The 16,889-nt window shown below is 43.1% G+C and overlaps 1 protein-coding gene across 3 annotated transcripts in view; it reads right to left on the bottom strand.

Moving 5' to 3' along the window:
- The window catches only part of GRIK2 (glutamate ionotropic receptor kainate type subunit 2), an 896,645-nt gene that overhangs the window by 42,330 nt on the left and 837,426 nt on the right, over positions 1-16,889 (bottom strand). For all 3 annotated transcript variants that reach the window (XM_060237503.1, XM_060237506.1, XM_060237504.1), the window contains exon 16: positions 6,091-6,341. In XM_060237503.1, coding sequence (XP_060093486.1) covers positions 6,091-6,341 — 251 coding nt within the window. The remainder of the gene's footprint in view (positions 1-6,090; positions 6,342-16,889) is intronic.

The raw sequence follows: 16,889 nt of genomic DNA, 5'->3' as shown, positions 1-16,889 counted from the left end.
ATGTAGTTTTGTTTTGTTAGTAAAACATTTTTAAAAATCTGTTCCTCTGGAGAAAATGACTACTTTAGACAGTGGACTTTATGGTGTATTCCCTGTTGAAGTCCAGATCTGCCCCAAACCCTGCTCTCCTCAGGCTCTACCCCCTAAAATCTCCAGGTATTTCCTAATCCTGAATTGGCAACCCTAGGCCAATAGATAAATTGGTACCTGGCGAGTAGACTTGAATACTTCAGGGTTTTAAGCAGCCACTCACTTAACCATGTGATGCAACAAATCATTACTCCAACGTAACTATGCAGGGAAAAAATGTAAATCTAGACAGGTTCCCCACCCTTTGTTTGTGTGTGTCACTATGCTAGAAACATAACATAAGTATGTATGAACACCAGGGGTGTGTGGCCTTATATGCAAAGGAGTTCCTGCTACAAAAAAAGCCCTGGACAGTCTAGTAAAACACCTCCATGGGATAGCAGATTTTGTGGACTTATTTCAAAGGCTGGTAAAGCCTGTTGTCACCATATGAAATTTCTTTATCATTAGACATAAAGTACTTGCTTCTTTTCACTTGTACAGCATGTACTTATGTAAGTTTGTTATGTAGGAGCAGCCTGTGACATTCAAATCAGCTAAATCAACAACAAACAGATTGGTAATTGTCTAACATGGTTTTGGTTTCTGAGATTGCTTAGTCAATGACCTCTAAGTGCCAACATAATGTTATGACCAAGGAGCAGGTCGTTTGCTAACAGAAGCAATTATAAAATGCAAATGGATGAGCATTTATTGCCAAGATTGCCTTAGAAAACAAATGTCTGCTTAATAATATGTCTCCAAGTAGATGACATAATTATGTGTTTGCATTATAAATGACAAGGGAAGAGCCCAAATTGGTGAGACAGAGAAAAATCTGAAAGGGGGGGGAGCATTTTTAGTAAATTGCATTGAATTCAGCAATGCTCCACAGCCAGCAGTAGAAAGTCCTATCTCTTGTATGTAGGGGTTTCCTGATCCCTCTGTTTCTCAAAATGAAGTCCAACACACCTGCAAAAATTGTTCTACAGAGTCTGGGGACTTGTAACATAATACAGGACCTTAGATCCAACTTATTATAACTAAGAAAGATTAGAAATGAAAAGCCAGCTCAGGAATCCACAAATGATGTTTCATTCAGTCAGTCATTTTCCATTTCAACAATTTCTTGCCTGTGAAATTTCAAACCATAGATTAGCTTGGCCGACTCTTGTTATGTCTGTGGCTAATTAAGAATAGTCAGCCTCTAAATTTTTAAAGTGTCAAGTTAAAAAATGATCACTTCAAGGATGTCTGAAAACATACATTCTTGGAATCAAAGCTACCAAAGTAATATTGCAACTGTAATGTTACATACATCATCATATAGTTTACCACCTTTAGCAAAAGAGAGCCTCTTATAACGCTCTGATTAATGAAGTATATGAATAAATGCATTTGATTTTTCATCCATGGATGTGGTGGAGATGGCATGTTTTCTGAACCAGGAAAATGTTCATTCCTAAGGTATGTGCAAGAGCAGTGGCTCACCTTTGATAAAAAAGCAGCTGTTACCTTAGATGGTGGATAAGGTACAAACACATAAGGGATCAAAAGCGCTGGACTTATAACACATCTGCTCTCTATCAGCTTCTTCTGGTAACAGAAGAGAGCAATGTATACCTGCCCATTGTGCCACTCTTAAATCTGTTGGAAATATTGGTGTGTGTTGGGGGCAGGGGGAGAGTTCTCCATGTTACTTTTGCTCTGATACCATTACATGCTGCAAATACAGTAGCTTTCATTGGGCCATGCTCCATGCTCTCTAACCAGATGACCAGCACAGTCAGAATACAGTGGGTAATCCACTGCTGCACTCAGATATTAGTGTTACAATGACAAATGCACACTAGGCATGAGCCAAGATATGAACCACGGTTTGAACACAAACTGAGCCAATTTGTGGTTCTTTTTGAACCAGTTTGTTTGGTTGCATCATCCCCAAACCAAAAAACAAACTGAATTTTTCTCCATGGTGGTTTGTTGGTTTGTTTTTGCAGGGTTTTTTTTTTTTCTGCAGACAGCCTGGTGCTGATTCTGTCAATTCCTAAGCAATGCTGGGTGTGGATTTGTGGACAGCTGAAGAAACACCCAAAGCAGTTGTCCATAGTTTCATTGGCAAGCATAGCCAAGCATGGAGCTCCCATTCTGCTCTATGGAAGCAGATACTACACTCTGACTCAGCTATTTTCACTTTGTAGCACAAAGAGACAAGAATTAGTACAGTTGGTTGCTGCATGGCTGATTTAGGGGAGGCTTTGAAGGACTCCTTTCCCCACTCACATAGTGCGACAATGTTTAAAACATGTCTCCCAGTTGGGAAGATGTTCCTTGCTGTGGTTTCAGGGACTGAACTTGAAGCTAGAGTTGAGCCTTCCTGGGGGCACCTGCTTTGGGGGGTTATAACTCAGACATCCAAGATCCAATCTTCACAAAACTTGGAAGGCTGGTGGAGGAGAGCCTGCTGAAGGCTTCCTGTGAGTTTGGTTTCTCTAATTCATAAGGAGGCTCTTCTATTGTCTCCTGAACCAAATGGACCACGGACCAGTTCAGGCAATCAAATTAACCATGAACCAACACAAACAATCATTTTCCCAGTTTGTACCCATCCCCAATGAACATATGTCCCAGAAGTGCCAGATCCAGAGCTACTGCTTCTCCCTCCACCCTCTATCCCATACAACAATCTTTCATTCACCCTTTGTCTGATCAGGGTGTTTTATTTTGACATTCCAGAATTCAAGCTACATTCGCAAACTATCTGATAACTTCAGAACAAGGTAGCTGTACTGATCTCCTAATGCAGGAGTGGCCAACGGCAGCTCTCCAGATGTTTTTGCCTACAACTCCCATCAGCCCCAGCCATTGGCCATGCTGGCTGGGGCTGATGGGAGTTGTAGACAAAAAACATCTGGAGAGCTACTGTTGGCCACCCCTATCCCAATGAATCAAGACTCTATTGAAACTTTTCAAAACAATGTCATGGGTTATCAGGTTCATTCTGATCAAGTGAGGCTTCCCTTTTCTTTTCTTTTTTTTAAACATTCCATAAACCTTCTTCTCTTTTAAAGAAAGCTGTCATCAAAATTCATGCACCTGCACAGTTTGCATTGATGTTTGACTGCTCTCCTGGACATATGTATATATTTCTTCTTTTAGAAAATCTGATAGTATGCAATGTCTAAAGCAGAGTTATACTAAATATATTACTCAAACTGCCCTATTTTTCAGATGTCAATTGCAGAATTTTGTTTACTTATCAGTCCTATACATTTGCGCTTGTAAATTATCCATGATACACCTACCACATTTTATATTTTGCAGTGTTGCAGTGGCATTGCAATTATGATACACATTCATATATATAGTTGTGTGCTGGCATAGGATAGTAGACCCAAAGTAAGCGTAAAGACAGAATAGTATTCCAATGGACCACAGACAGACATTCTAGAATATACACATACAAACAACACAAGTCCCAAATCAGAAGATAAACACATGATGTATATTTTATAGGGTCAGTTACATATTCTGATTGTGGATCCCTGTTTAATGTTACACTTGGCAAACGGATTGGCATAACTGCTACAAGTTCATTTTTGAATGTAAAATGCAGAAATAATAAAAAATAACTAATTGGCAGTTAGCAACCTATGTGTTTCTACATCGTAAAATACTTGACTACTTGCTGCTATCAGAGCAAGTGAGCTGAGGGATATCTAGGTTGCCTGCATAAGTACAGTCATATTGCATTTCAGCAGAGAACTCAGTGGCTTCCACTGGCACTAATGAATGACATCATTGGCTGGCCTGGTTTGCCTTGTGCAAAAGCAACCATCTGAGTATATAGTGGCCTCTACTGGTATGAACAGATACAATGACAGACAAATGTAGACCGCCACGTGTCTGTGATGAAAGGATATAGGAAGAAATGGGACCATCATGACTCTCCCTCTTTTTTGGTTATCATTGTTAGGTGCAGAGATCGACCCTTTTCTTAGGGGCAGCTTTGAAACAGTAGCCAAAAATATCGCTATGCACTAAAGTTGGGGCCACTGCTGCCCTCTAATTATGACTTACTATTTTTGTTTATTTTTTGTTACTAAGACTAATTCACACATTCAGCTTTTGAAGTGATAAAGCTGTCACATAAGAAATATTTCTTTAAGAAGTCAAATAATACTAACTGCAGTTATCAAGGTAAAAGTTCACAAATGCATAAGGTTTCCTCTCAGTGATGGCAACTGCATACAGAAGTGAGAACTGGTAGTGCTTTGTCTGGTTAATGGCTTGAGAATTAGAAAGCTTCCTGAGATGGCAGATAGTAGATATCACCTATTAACACTTATTCGGCCCCGCTCTGGCTGTGCCGCAATGCGGCTGCGCGCCGTGGGGCCGTTCTTTGCCTCCCCAGAAGGATGGGAGGCTGGAGAGCTTCCTGGCCATCCGGGTGCTGCGGGCGGAGCATCGGAGCTATTTATAGCCTCGACCCTGCCCAGCCAACCCAGTTCTTTTCCAGCTCTTGGCCGGGTTGGAGGCATGAAACTCACAATAAATGGTTCAACCTTTGTGTATTATATATATATAAAATATATATACTGATACAAAAAAGCTGTCATTGATATCTAACATATTATTTCAACATTGATAAAGCCATTGTGATGTACATGAATTATTTAAAATCAACAGTCATTTTCTAAAATTAAAAAAAAAATCATTTCAGCGAATAAAAAACCCTCCAAAATTAGCATGGCAAAATTTAATCATCTTACATGACTGGAGAAAGGAGAATTTTTGACTTGTTCTTGTTATTGCACAATGTAGAGAAAGACATGCACGTTCAAATAATTGATAACAAACTTGTGACCTCATCCAGTCTTACTGATTAATATAAAAAAATTTCCTTGAACAATATATTATTTTATATATATATATATATATATATATATATATATATATATATATATATATATATATATATATATATATATATATATATATATATATATAGTCCAATGATGAAAAGAAACTAAACTGAAATCCTAAGCACATTTCCACGTACCAATGCAAACAATGGGACTAAGTTCCAAGTCAATGTGCTCTAAGAGACAAGTGCCTCTATATCAGTGCATAGTCAGAAGTCCCAAAACAGCTAAAATGAGTTGAAATATTAACCATAGCATCTGAAAAAGAAAACTCTACATGTGTATGCTTCTTGGATTTACTACCAATTTTAATACAAGTAAAAATATTAAAACAGAAATGTAAGGATGTCACAAGCTCCTCAATTATGCATGACATATTTTCCGCCAAATTTTAAAAATATAAATTCAAAGTATGGCATAGAAATAGAAGATACAGTTTAGTTCAGTTTTATATATTACATATATACACATCATATTTAAACAAAACTTAGGCTTAAGACTGCTGGGGAAAAGTGGTTATCCACTTCTTCATTTAGTATATTACAAGTTCCACTTTCTATATTTTAAAACTGGGATGAGTCCTGGTTACAAGAGATAAAATCATAATCAGTAGTAAACCCATAATATACTGGTCTAATACTTTTCCAGATGCTACCACCATATGTCTGAAGAGTAAACATCTTCCAGAAAGGTCATATTGAAAAATGTTTTCTAGACATCTGACTCTGGACTGATAGAGAGTTCTGCCACTTAAAAACCCAGATCTAGCTGTAGAAGGTTAATTTTATTTCCCATTACAGATTTGCTTTCTTCTTCATCCATAACATTAACTGCAGTGAACTTCCAGGAGTAAAAAGGTGTCTTTTTTCAAGCTTGAATAAGAGGAGAAATAGTCACTTGTCCTGAAAGCTGGCTACAATTAAAAATATTAAAGACAAATTAAAAGCTGTAAAGATGAATACTCTAGTGCTCATTCACTATGAACTAGTGACCTGAGTTATACTCTATTGAAAGACATCAGAATGGCTTTTCAGATGGCTGCCCAATAAGCTAAGATTATAATTGCAAAATTAAATGTAGAAAGGACAATATTTACCTTTTCCAACTGAGCATTTTTTTTGGATTTGTACAAAAATTCTCCCACTGCCACGAAGACGGAAAGTACCAGTCCTGCTGCCAGAACTATGAAGATGCCACCAATATTCTGTACTCCCAGGGCACTGGCATCTTTGCTTTCTTCCTCTGGACAACCATTACCTCGCCACCATTTCTCCTTCATCATATGCAACTTGCCTTCTTCTTGCAAGTGAAGAATTGCTATAGTTATCTTGTCTCTATATGGAGACCCTGAAAGAGAAAAATGAAATGCAAAGGTTACTGATGAACATTCTCAACGGACTGCGTAATGTGTCTTGGCTATTTTCAATGATAGATTTCTGGTATTTTCAAAATATTAAAGTTAGATTTTTAAATGTCGAACAGAGACTATGTTTTTAATGCATCAAGAGAAGGCTATGTCTACAATGGTAGCCATCCTAACATCATAAATATGAATAAATACTTGGGTGATTATGCTTAGTTTTTCAGTCCTTTGGGGATCCTTTAGTATTTATTTATTCGGAATTTATTTATTTAACACATTTATGTTCTGCCTGTCCATCCAAACAGGGTCCCCGAGGTGGCAAATATCACAGCATTAAAACATTTCAACATTAAAACGATATTTAAAATATGATCATACAGAAAAACATTTAAACAATTCAATAAATAAAACATACACAAACACACATAACAATGCATTCAGGGAGGGAGAAGAATCACAATTACAAGGGGAATACCAAACAAAACAACAACATCTGGGGTTACCACAGAATTTCAGGTGATTTCTAGAGCTACCCTTTGCCAGGTTCTAGGAATCACCAGGAATTCTACTCCTGTAAGTAGATGAGGTCTTATTTTTCTTTTCTTTTTAATTTCCCCCCCAGGACACTGCTACCCCCCAGCCCTCCCACCAGTTGTCAGTAACTGCCTGGCAACCCAAGAGAGAGTTCAAAAGTATTACCACCACAACTGAAAAGGCTTTGTTTCAGGTTACCACAGGCCCATAGCTATGGGGAGGGGCAGAAGCCAGGCTGCTCTATTAAAAAAACCCCTTCCCTATGTAGGGCCCCTCTGTTGGAAGACTTCCAGGACCCGCAAAAAAGGGAGGGAGAGACAAGCAGAGCATGCCACCTTCACTCTCCTCCAGTCCTCCACCTCTCTGCCCCATTTTGAGCTCCTGCTTGGTGAAAACTTTCCTCCTCAACCGAGGCCAGCCTGGCAACCCGAGCACTGCAGCCAAGGTAAGGCGCCCACCACCTGCACCAAGGGAGTGCCCTTCCGAGGGCAACATGGGCACCAAAGTGAGCCCTCTCCTCTCTGTCTGGCTGGGCGATCTGGGCTGGGGTGTCCCTCTGCTGGCAGCAGCAGCAAGGCCTTTTGCTCACAGCACCCCTTCCTCTGCCTGCCAGCTGCAGCAGCCCCTCGCCTGCTCGCTCACCCCAGGCCCAGCAGGAGGGGCAGTTGGGTTCTGATTTCACACTGGGCATAGCATCTCCAAGCAGGGAACAGCATATTTGGTCTTGGCAGCTGGATGAGCTCCCACCAGCCTGCCCAAAGGCAAAAGTCCTTGGAATGGGGCTCTGGAGGGAAGCCAACCAGCAGGGAGAGGGCTAAGAGGAAGGCAGGGGGAGAGAGAGGGGGACAGTCAGTGAGAGATCAGAAGCAAGAGAGAGAGAACGGGAGAGCAGCAGCGTGAAAAAGCTAGGACTGAGTGGGCTGCCCCCCACCAAAGTTTTTAGCTCCCAGGCCCCTCCAACAAAAATTTTCTGGCCACTGGGCTGGGTTGCCACACTTCTAGCCTTAGATGGTAGGGGCACCAGAAATGGGGCCTATGAAGATGACCTGACTGGACAGGTACATTCATATAGGAGTAGGCATTCCTTAAAGTATGCTTGTCTTTAAAGACTTCAAAGTTTAATACTAGTGCCTTGAATTGAGCACTGAAACAAAATGAAAGCCAATGTATATAAAACAAGATTGAAGTGATTGCAGTGATACAGTTAGGGTTGCCAGGTCTGTGTTGGAAAATACCTGGAGACTTTGGGGGGTGGATCCAGGAGTGGGTGTGGTTTGGGAAGGGAACGGGCCTCAGCATGGTACAATGCCATAGAGTCTACCCTTCAAAGCAGTCATGTTCTCTGGGGGAACTGATCTCTGCCAGCTGGATATCTGTTGTAAAATTGGGAGATTCCCAGGCCCCACCTGGGGGCTAGCAACCCTATGATCCAGTCCTGTCATTAAGCTGGCTGCAGCTTGTACACCAACTGCAACTTCTATACCAACTGTAGATTTTGGATTTTAGTCAAATATTTTAGACTTGCTTTATGTCAGTTTAATGCCTATCAGTTTTGTGTTTAGTATTTTTCCAATTGCTATATTGATATGTTGTGCCACCTGCTGCATAATGAATGATTAAATCATTTGGGGAAATGCATATGCCCCTTTAAATGCAACATTTACATACTGCTGAATGAACTACTTCTCTTCCTGTAGCCTGCTGCTCTTATCTTCTACATTGCAAAAAAACAAAACCCGGAATAAGCATCAGCCAATCATTCTGAGCCATAAGCATGACAAAAGAATGATCAGCCACCATATAATTAATATCTAGTCCTGAATAACAGGCATCATTAGCAATGTCACTCTGTCAAAACTCATCTGCAAACCAAACAATTGCAGTTTTGCTCCTCAGAATACATTATCAAAGTCCAAGCTGACAACGCAAACCTGCAAAACTTTTTTTCCCCATTCTGGCTGAAAAGTCATGTGAACATGAGTCCATGTGTCAGTCAACACTGTATGCAGTTTGTATAATAATTCAGCCTGTTATTACATTTAATTAAAAACATTTATTAAAAGGTTTATATATATACAGTGGAAGACAGGAGGGGCCAGTGACAGTGGAAGACAGGAGGTTCCCCTGCTCTTGGGGGCCCTGGCATGCCACTGACCAGCTGGCCAGTGGGGGAAACCCCACTCCCTAACAGGACATTTAGTGTGATGTTGCCAAAATGATGACATCACTTCCAGGTGGCATCATTGGGCTGGGGACATTATACAGCAACGCTCTGGTTTTTGGGCAAACTGTATGATTTTGAAGCCAAAAGATCCATAGAGTTTTGCCCAAAAAATAGTGTCACCTCCAATATCACCAACATGATGACATCCCTTTCAGGTGACATCATCATGCCGGGTATATCACACGTGACATCCTGCCCACTCCTGGAATGTCCCTCAAATCCCCTCTCTTTGACCAAGAAAGGGCCTGGCAACCCTATACACATAGGCCGTTTTCGCACTAGCGTTTGCTCCGGCGTAGTGCCCCATTTACCTCCGGATCTTCTCTTGGATTTCGCACATGTTGCTCCGGCGCTGCGCTTTGCTCCGGCGCTTCAGGGATTTTACGCCGGAGTATGTTTTTCAGCAAGTTGCCGGAGTTTCCGAAAACCTCCGGATCCACTCCAGATCCACTCAGCGGAGTTTCCTGTGCGAAATCCATCCACGCCGGATCGACTGCTTTGGGGGCGTCACCCTCTCCCTTTCCGTCCTCCCACCCCATCCACCCGCTTGGCCAATCATCAGCCTTTCGCGGCGCTTCCCCAAAGTGCCGGCACGGCCATTTTTTTTTTAAACTTCACAGTTTTGCGTAATAGCGATATTTTGAAATTAACAAATAGAAAAAAAACCCCTCCTGGAATAGCCTCAATTGGCACTTCAATTGGTTTCGTTAGAATTTTTTTTTATTATTGACTTTAGTTGCGTTATTCCGCTGTTGCGTTATCTCGATAATGCGAAAACGACCATTGTTGGGGGGGGGGGAATGTAGTGCCGGTGCGGGCCAAAGCGTCCATGTGTGTGTGTTTTAAAAAGGGAATGCCTCCCTCAGCTGTGCCACCAGGATTTCTGGACCTGCACAAAATCGCCATGTATAAAATGGGAAGTTGGAGTCCTGCATTCTTCTCCCTGGCTACATTCCGCTCGGTTAGAAAGTAGACGCGAGCGAGCTCCTCACACGCGCCACAGAAGGGGAAGGAGAGAATGGAGCGGGGGGGGAGCTCTGGCAGCAGGAATCAGTCAGGTCCCCGTTGCAAGCGCCAGCCGGGGAGGGGAAAGAGAGCGGAGGAAATTTGGGGGGGGGGATCTAGTGCTTCAGAATTTGGGGGGGGGGAATCTAGTGCTAGGATTCTCCACTGTGAATGCTTCCGTTAATACATAAAGGGCTGTGGAGGATTCTACAGCTGCAGCCAATCCATAAGCAGCAGCAGCACACGTGATGCGGTTTGTCCAAGAAAAGAAGGGGAGGGAACAGCTCGATGTTACGTTAGTACGTTAGTACGTCATTACACAACCAGACTTGCGCTTAAAAAAAAAATGATTGACAGGGCATCGGACTCAAGCCGATGCCAGTGGGAAAACGATTTGAGCCGGGGCTTCAGGGGAGGCGACTCCGCAAAGAGTCACTAGTGGGAAAACGAGAAAAATGATCCGGACATAATTGCGCCGCGGAAAAAGGAGAGCAAACGCTAAGTGCGAAAACGGCCATACACACACAAGTAGAGACTCACAAAGACTTGCAGGGTACATCTCCTTTCCTACTTTCCCATTATTTTGTCTTTCCCTTCCTTGAAAGCCGCTATAACTTCTCTCCCTTCCCTCTTTCTTTTCTTCCCATCCACCAGTCAATGTACCTCTGTCTCCGTTTTCATTTTTCCACCCTTCCCTACCACTGGCACCCTCTATCCAGGAAAATTATAGGTCAATTACACAGTGGTGGTTGCCAGAGCAGGCCCAGTATCAAGCATTAGATCTCAAAATAACCAGTCCTTGATTTTGAAACAAAGTATTGGTTTATTAATAATCCATTGTGCTCGGATAGGCACCAGATTGGAAGTGATACATTGTAACTCCAGAATACTAGCTTTAAGGGGGCACATCAAAGATACCTTAGGAATTTCTACCTGAGCCTGAGAAAGTGTTCCTGGAGGCCTTAACTTCAAAGAGGACATTCCTGCATTTGCTACTAGTGAGAACTAAGGAAGAGGTTACATGGCTTTGATGTGCAACACATTAGAATAGCAGTTAACAATACAGGCATACCAATAAAGAAACAAGATGCTTGGTACCCAGTTGAATACTGCAAGGAATTGTGAGGGGAACTCCATTTCCCCCATCTCACCTATCCTACACTGTTTCCTCTTTCACTCCACTTAACAGTCCCCATATCATCACACATCTCTGCTTTCTTCTCTTCTTCCCAGCAACTTGCCTATCAACCCAACTTTTACTTGGTCCCCCATCTTTAGCTATATTTATTATTTGTTTAATTCATTTATGGTCCACCTTTCTCCATAATGGGAACCCAAAGTAGCTTACATAATTTTTATCTCCTCCAGTTTATCCCTATCTCAGATTGGGAAAGCAAAATCCTGGCAAAAGACCCCTCCCCCAGCTGGATATGTCCCCCAAAGGAGGGAGGAAGAAGCAGCCTGCCTAACCAGTTCTCTGGATGCTGCTTTCTTCACCTTGGGCACATCTCATGTGGGCTTAGTGCTACCTCTCTCATCTTGCATGGGCCAGGCACTAACATATGCCCTCACCTCATGCCTCCTTGTGTGGGGCATGGCCATGCCCTGCTAGGCACCACTGTTTGCTTTGCTTCACTCAGGTTTGGCTAAGCTGGGTGCTACTATCTGTGTGTCAGGCCAAGAACCACTGTCTACTTCACCTTGCATAGGGTGGGGTGGGGTTGGGCTGGGCACTGCAACCTTCCTTACCTTGCATAAGGCACCAGCACTTGTCTTTTCTTGCACTGTGCCACGTCAGGTGCCACTGTTTGCCTCACTTCATATTATACTGTGTTCTGCTGTTGTGTAACTGGCACTAGGTTACCCTATGAGTTTTCATAAGAGAATGCAAATTTGAAGTCTTATTCTAAAACTTTAACCATGACACCACACTGTTTTTTTATGGAATAGCTGCTATTGAATAGTAGAATGCAGCCAGCCTAGGTAAGTCATGGATGTTGCATGGTAGCAAGCTGCCAGTGGTTGGTTTCAGATCTAACCCAATGATTCTTCTCTCAAAGGCCAAAACAGCCCTGGAAAGGAACCTACCCTCCCCCTGCCTTTTTACAGAGAGAAGCCAATGCTAGAACTGGCTGGCAATACTTGTGGTTGCCTAGCAACAGCCCACAAGGACATTTAGTTCTTAAAACTATAGGTGTTCCTTTTATAATTTTGGGTTTTAACCCCAATGTATTTTTTCTAGATTTCAAGTTTTTCTGTAGACCTTGAGGCACTTTTCAGGTTTGTTCAAAGATCCATCTTGTCCATTCAACACTCCAAAGTTCAGATTTGTGTATCCACAGATTTGGCAAGAAAACTGCAGGAAAGGGGGGCATCCTGTTCACCCTACATTTCCACCCCTCCATATAACCTTCCCCACCCTTATTTCCCAGCCATTCATCCCATCTTCTGCACCATCTCCTCTTGCCTTTCCTTCGAGAGCCAGTTTGGTGTAGTGGTTAAGTGTGTGGACTCTTATCTGGGAGAACCGGGTTTGATTCCCCACTCCTCCACTTGCACCTGCTGGAATGGCCTTGGGTCAGCCGTAGCCCTGGCAGAGGTTGTCCTTGAAAGGGCAGCTGCTGTAAGAGCTCTCTTAGCCCCACCCACCTCACAGGGTGTCTGTTGTGGGGGAGGAAGGTAAAGGAGATTGTGAGCCGCTCTGAGACTCTTCGGAGTGGAGGGCGGGATATAAATCCAATATCTTCTTCTTCCTCCTCTCTCTCCTACTTCCCTCCATCCTTGCTTCTCTACCTCCAAACACTCGCTGCTGTGCTTAAACTCCTCCATCCTCTGACTTACCTCTCCCCATCCTAGGGGAAGCTGCCTCCTTGTACATCTCCAGCCCTAACTGGGCCATATCCCTCCAAGCTGGGCCTGGGGGCAGTGTCAGACATACTGGGAACTTCCCTGGCCACAGTGCTGATGCTGGTAGGTGTGTGAAAGCTCGGGTAGTGATGCCAGGAGCTCCAAGGGCTACCATGACAATGCTGAGAGCTGATATGGACTTAGGGGTGACAGTGGTGGTGAAGACAGTTAACATGGTAGTGGCCCAGGTGAAGTGCAGGCATCTTCTACCAAGCACCTACAAAAGAAGACTTGCCTGCATATGCTCCTGCAACAACTAATCCTTGAGGTTTACATAAAGATCTTAAAAGCCTGGAAAAAAATAGAAGAGGGGTATAAATGCCTCAAAACAGAGATGCTTTGAGGTATTCATACCTCTCTTCCATTTCCAACCCCCCCCCCCCCCAAGGCTTTTAAGGTTTTTCTGTAAACCCCAGGGATTCTTCATGTTTGGAGAAAAATCTGTCTTCTGTTAAGAAGGCTTCAATTTGTGTAATAAAGTTTCTTCAGATCGGGCCATACTTGACTATTAGAAAATAATGAGATATGAGATTTCACATTAAAACTACAGAGATGCATAAAATATTAGTTACAACCATATGTTTTCCCAGCTCTCCTCTAGTCTCTGTTATATACTTTTTTAAAAAAGAAAAGAAATATATTCAGCCCCTTTCAGAAAATTTGGAAAGATGGTGCTAACCTCACTTCAAGGGGGAGGATGTTCTACAATCATGAAAAACTCTTACGACAATTTATAACTAATAAATAAATAAATAAATAAAGATGAAAAACTCTTTCCATGGATTTTGTACTGCTATGTGGTACAGCATTTTTCAAACTATATTACAAAAACTTGTTCTGGAAATGATCCATATATTCTTAATAGACTATATTCTTAAAAGACTCTTGACCTGCCATACTAAAACTACAGAACATACTTTAATTTAGAATTCCATGCTAGAGGGCCTGGGAGTGAACTCTATAGGAATGAGAGCTACTATGTCCCCAACCTGTCCTCAAGCACTGCACAACAAGCTACCAATGGCATTCAGGGCAACTTTAGAAACACCTTCTAACATTTGCAGTATGCAGATATTAAATATGGGACAGTTGCAGTAGATGCCCTGAGTTCCAAATTGAAGAGCGGGGGGGGGGGGGGGGAGGAGCCTACCACCTTCTGTCATAGCCATCAGTGCTACAGTGCAACTTCACCTTCCCACCATGCCACTACATTGTGCCCCTCTGGCTGTTTTGGGAGCAGGCAGTGGATAATGGAGGACCCCTGCAACAACCAAGCCCCTCGCACAGCTGCTTACATTGCTTGATGATGCCTGTATGCCATGACAATGAGTAGAGAGTCAGATGGGCAGTGGGAGAGGCCTTTGGCTGCCCTCCGTATCTTCAATGTAAGGCAGCAGTAGGGGCAAACAAGCAATCGGTTGGGTGTAGGGGGCTCTGACTGCCCTCCACAGCAGGAACAGGCAAGATAGTGAGGTGAGACAATCAGCTGGGTGGTGGGACTGGGCTCTGACAGAGAGAGAGATGGATGGAAAGGATCGAAGTACTCCACTCTCCATCACTAGTGTTGGCATGTGCTACTGGTACTCAGTTGGGGCAGGTGGGCAAAGGAGGCATAGGAAGACCCATTTTTGACTTCTGTCCAGGGTGCCAGAATAATTAAGACTACCCTGGCATTGTAAAAAGCTGCTGGTGGTGGAGAAAGCCCCAGCGCATGCACAGGCATTCATAGTCACATGCAATGGTGTTTTTTGAAATGTGATCTGGGACTTTGTATATTAGATCAGCAACTGAGTTTGCTGTGCTTTCTCCTTTCCCAAGATAAATGCCAATCTTTCCTCCCAATATGATTACTTTTGAAAGCCCATTTATTATGTAGAGGGTTTTGCTCTTAATTTTAATGAGATATTGTTGTTGTGGGCTTGGAGGGGGTGGTGCCCAGAGACTAAACACTTTACAAATGATATGAATTAATAATGTAACCACAGAACAGTTTTATTTTTGGCAGGGAGTAAATCACTGACATAAGCGCTTTTCATGTTGAGACTTGGATGGAAACCCTAATAGAAGCTTAAAAGCTTACAGTGCTATGAATTAAACTGTACAGAAAGGTGCTCACCAGTAGCCTTTGGACATACATTAAGCTCAATGGACTGCATTTTATGCTATGCCAGCTAAAACTACTGGCATAAATGGATTTTTTCCCCTCCATCAGCCCCTTCCCCACCAGTCATCTATGAGTCTCAAAAATGTGATGCAAGGGGCTGCTAAGATGAAAACCATGATGCACAGGTTTCTATAGAAGAGGGGAAGTCAGTGGTCCATTTTGCCTTCCTCAATACAGTCACTCGTGTCGTGTGGCTTTTTAACCACATGGAACCTCCAGCCCTCAGTATTTGTTTTTGAAGCTCATAATCAACAGTTGGGGAAAGGGGTATAAGGGAAAATCTAATTCTGCAAGACTTTTGGGAAAAAAACCTGCACATTATGCTTTTAATGCTGCAGGGGATGGCAATAGCCCCTTCCCCACACTTCATCTCCAAACTAAATGAGGTGCCTACATGCTTTAAAAATGATGTTCCCTGAAATTGCTGTGTAGCTGTTGGTAAAGTAAAGTCAGGTATGGGAAACCTGGAACACACGTGCTTAAAAACATAATGCATAATTTTCACCTTTCATTCTTACTGTACAGAATTCAGCTCAATGTTACTACCCCTTACAGTTCAATAAATAGGTATAACTGTATGACTACCCTTCATGCAAGTAAGGCAGCTTCTTTTTATATGAATAACAGCTTTCAAATACTTCCAGTTGTCTGTTTACCTCTTTTGCAACAATTTTAAGGAGAGATACAGTCACTTTAAGTCAGCTCCTCTGTCAAATAATCTAATTACTCAACTCAGTTAATAGATAGAAGGGTACTTCTTCTTCTACTGCTACTGCTGCTGCTGCTGCTACTACTACTGCTACTGACAATTTACATCATGACAGCAAAGTGCTAGGCCAAATTCAAAAGCATCTCAGTTCCTATCCAGAAGTCTCTAGTTAAAAATATAGGACAGATCATGGGGATGGTATGCAAAATTAATGGGTAGAGTAGATGGTGAGAGTATTTTTTTTTAATGACATAATATTTTATACTAATAATGAAAGGAAATGTATACAGAAGAGGAAGCACAAATGAAATGAGACATGGATAAAATTTACTTTCTCCCTAGTATCATACAACCCACTGGAAAGATAAAAGCAGGGCCGGCGCATGGGAGTAGGCCAAGCAGGTGGCCGCTTAGGGCGCCACTTGGCCTGGGGCACCACAAGGCACCCCCTCTCCCCAAGCCCCCTGAGGCTCGGGAGGCTTCGGCAAAGTTGGGGGGATGGAAGCAAGGGTGTTCAGAGTCCAACTCTAAGTGCACCCGCTTCACCCCCTTCCCTTCTGGACATTCCCAAGGTCTCTCGAGGCTCCGGAGGCTTTGGCAAAGTCAGGGAGGATGGAAGCGAGGGTGCTCAGAGCCCAGCTCTAAGCACACCCGCTCCGCTTCCCTTCCAGACTTTGCCGAGGTCTCCGAAGACTTGGGAGGCTTTGGCGAAGTTGGGGGGGGGGTGGAAGTGAGGGCACTCAGAGCCCAGCTCTAAGACCACCTGCTCCGCCCCCTTCCCTTCTGAACTTTGCCGAGGTCTCCTGAGACTCAGGGGGTGGGGGGTGGCAGTGGGAGGGTAGAGGTGGCAGTGGCATCATTGTGACATCATCAGTGCACGCACGCTATGCACGCATGGAAAAGCAAAGACAAGGGGGGGTGGAGGAGTGGAATTCGGCCTAGGGGCGCAGGCACCCTTAGCATTGGGCCTGGATAAAAATAGGCAGCCA

This window comes from Heteronotia binoei, chromosome 1, assembly GCF_032191835.1.
Source record: "Heteronotia binoei isolate CCM8104 ecotype False Entrance Well chromosome 1, APGP_CSIRO_Hbin_v1, whole genome shotgun sequence".
NCBI classification, from domain to species: domain Eukaryota; kingdom Metazoa; phylum Chordata; class Lepidosauria; order Squamata; family Gekkonidae; genus Heteronotia; species Heteronotia binoei.
This window is presented reverse-complemented; position numbering and strand designations above follow the sequence as displayed.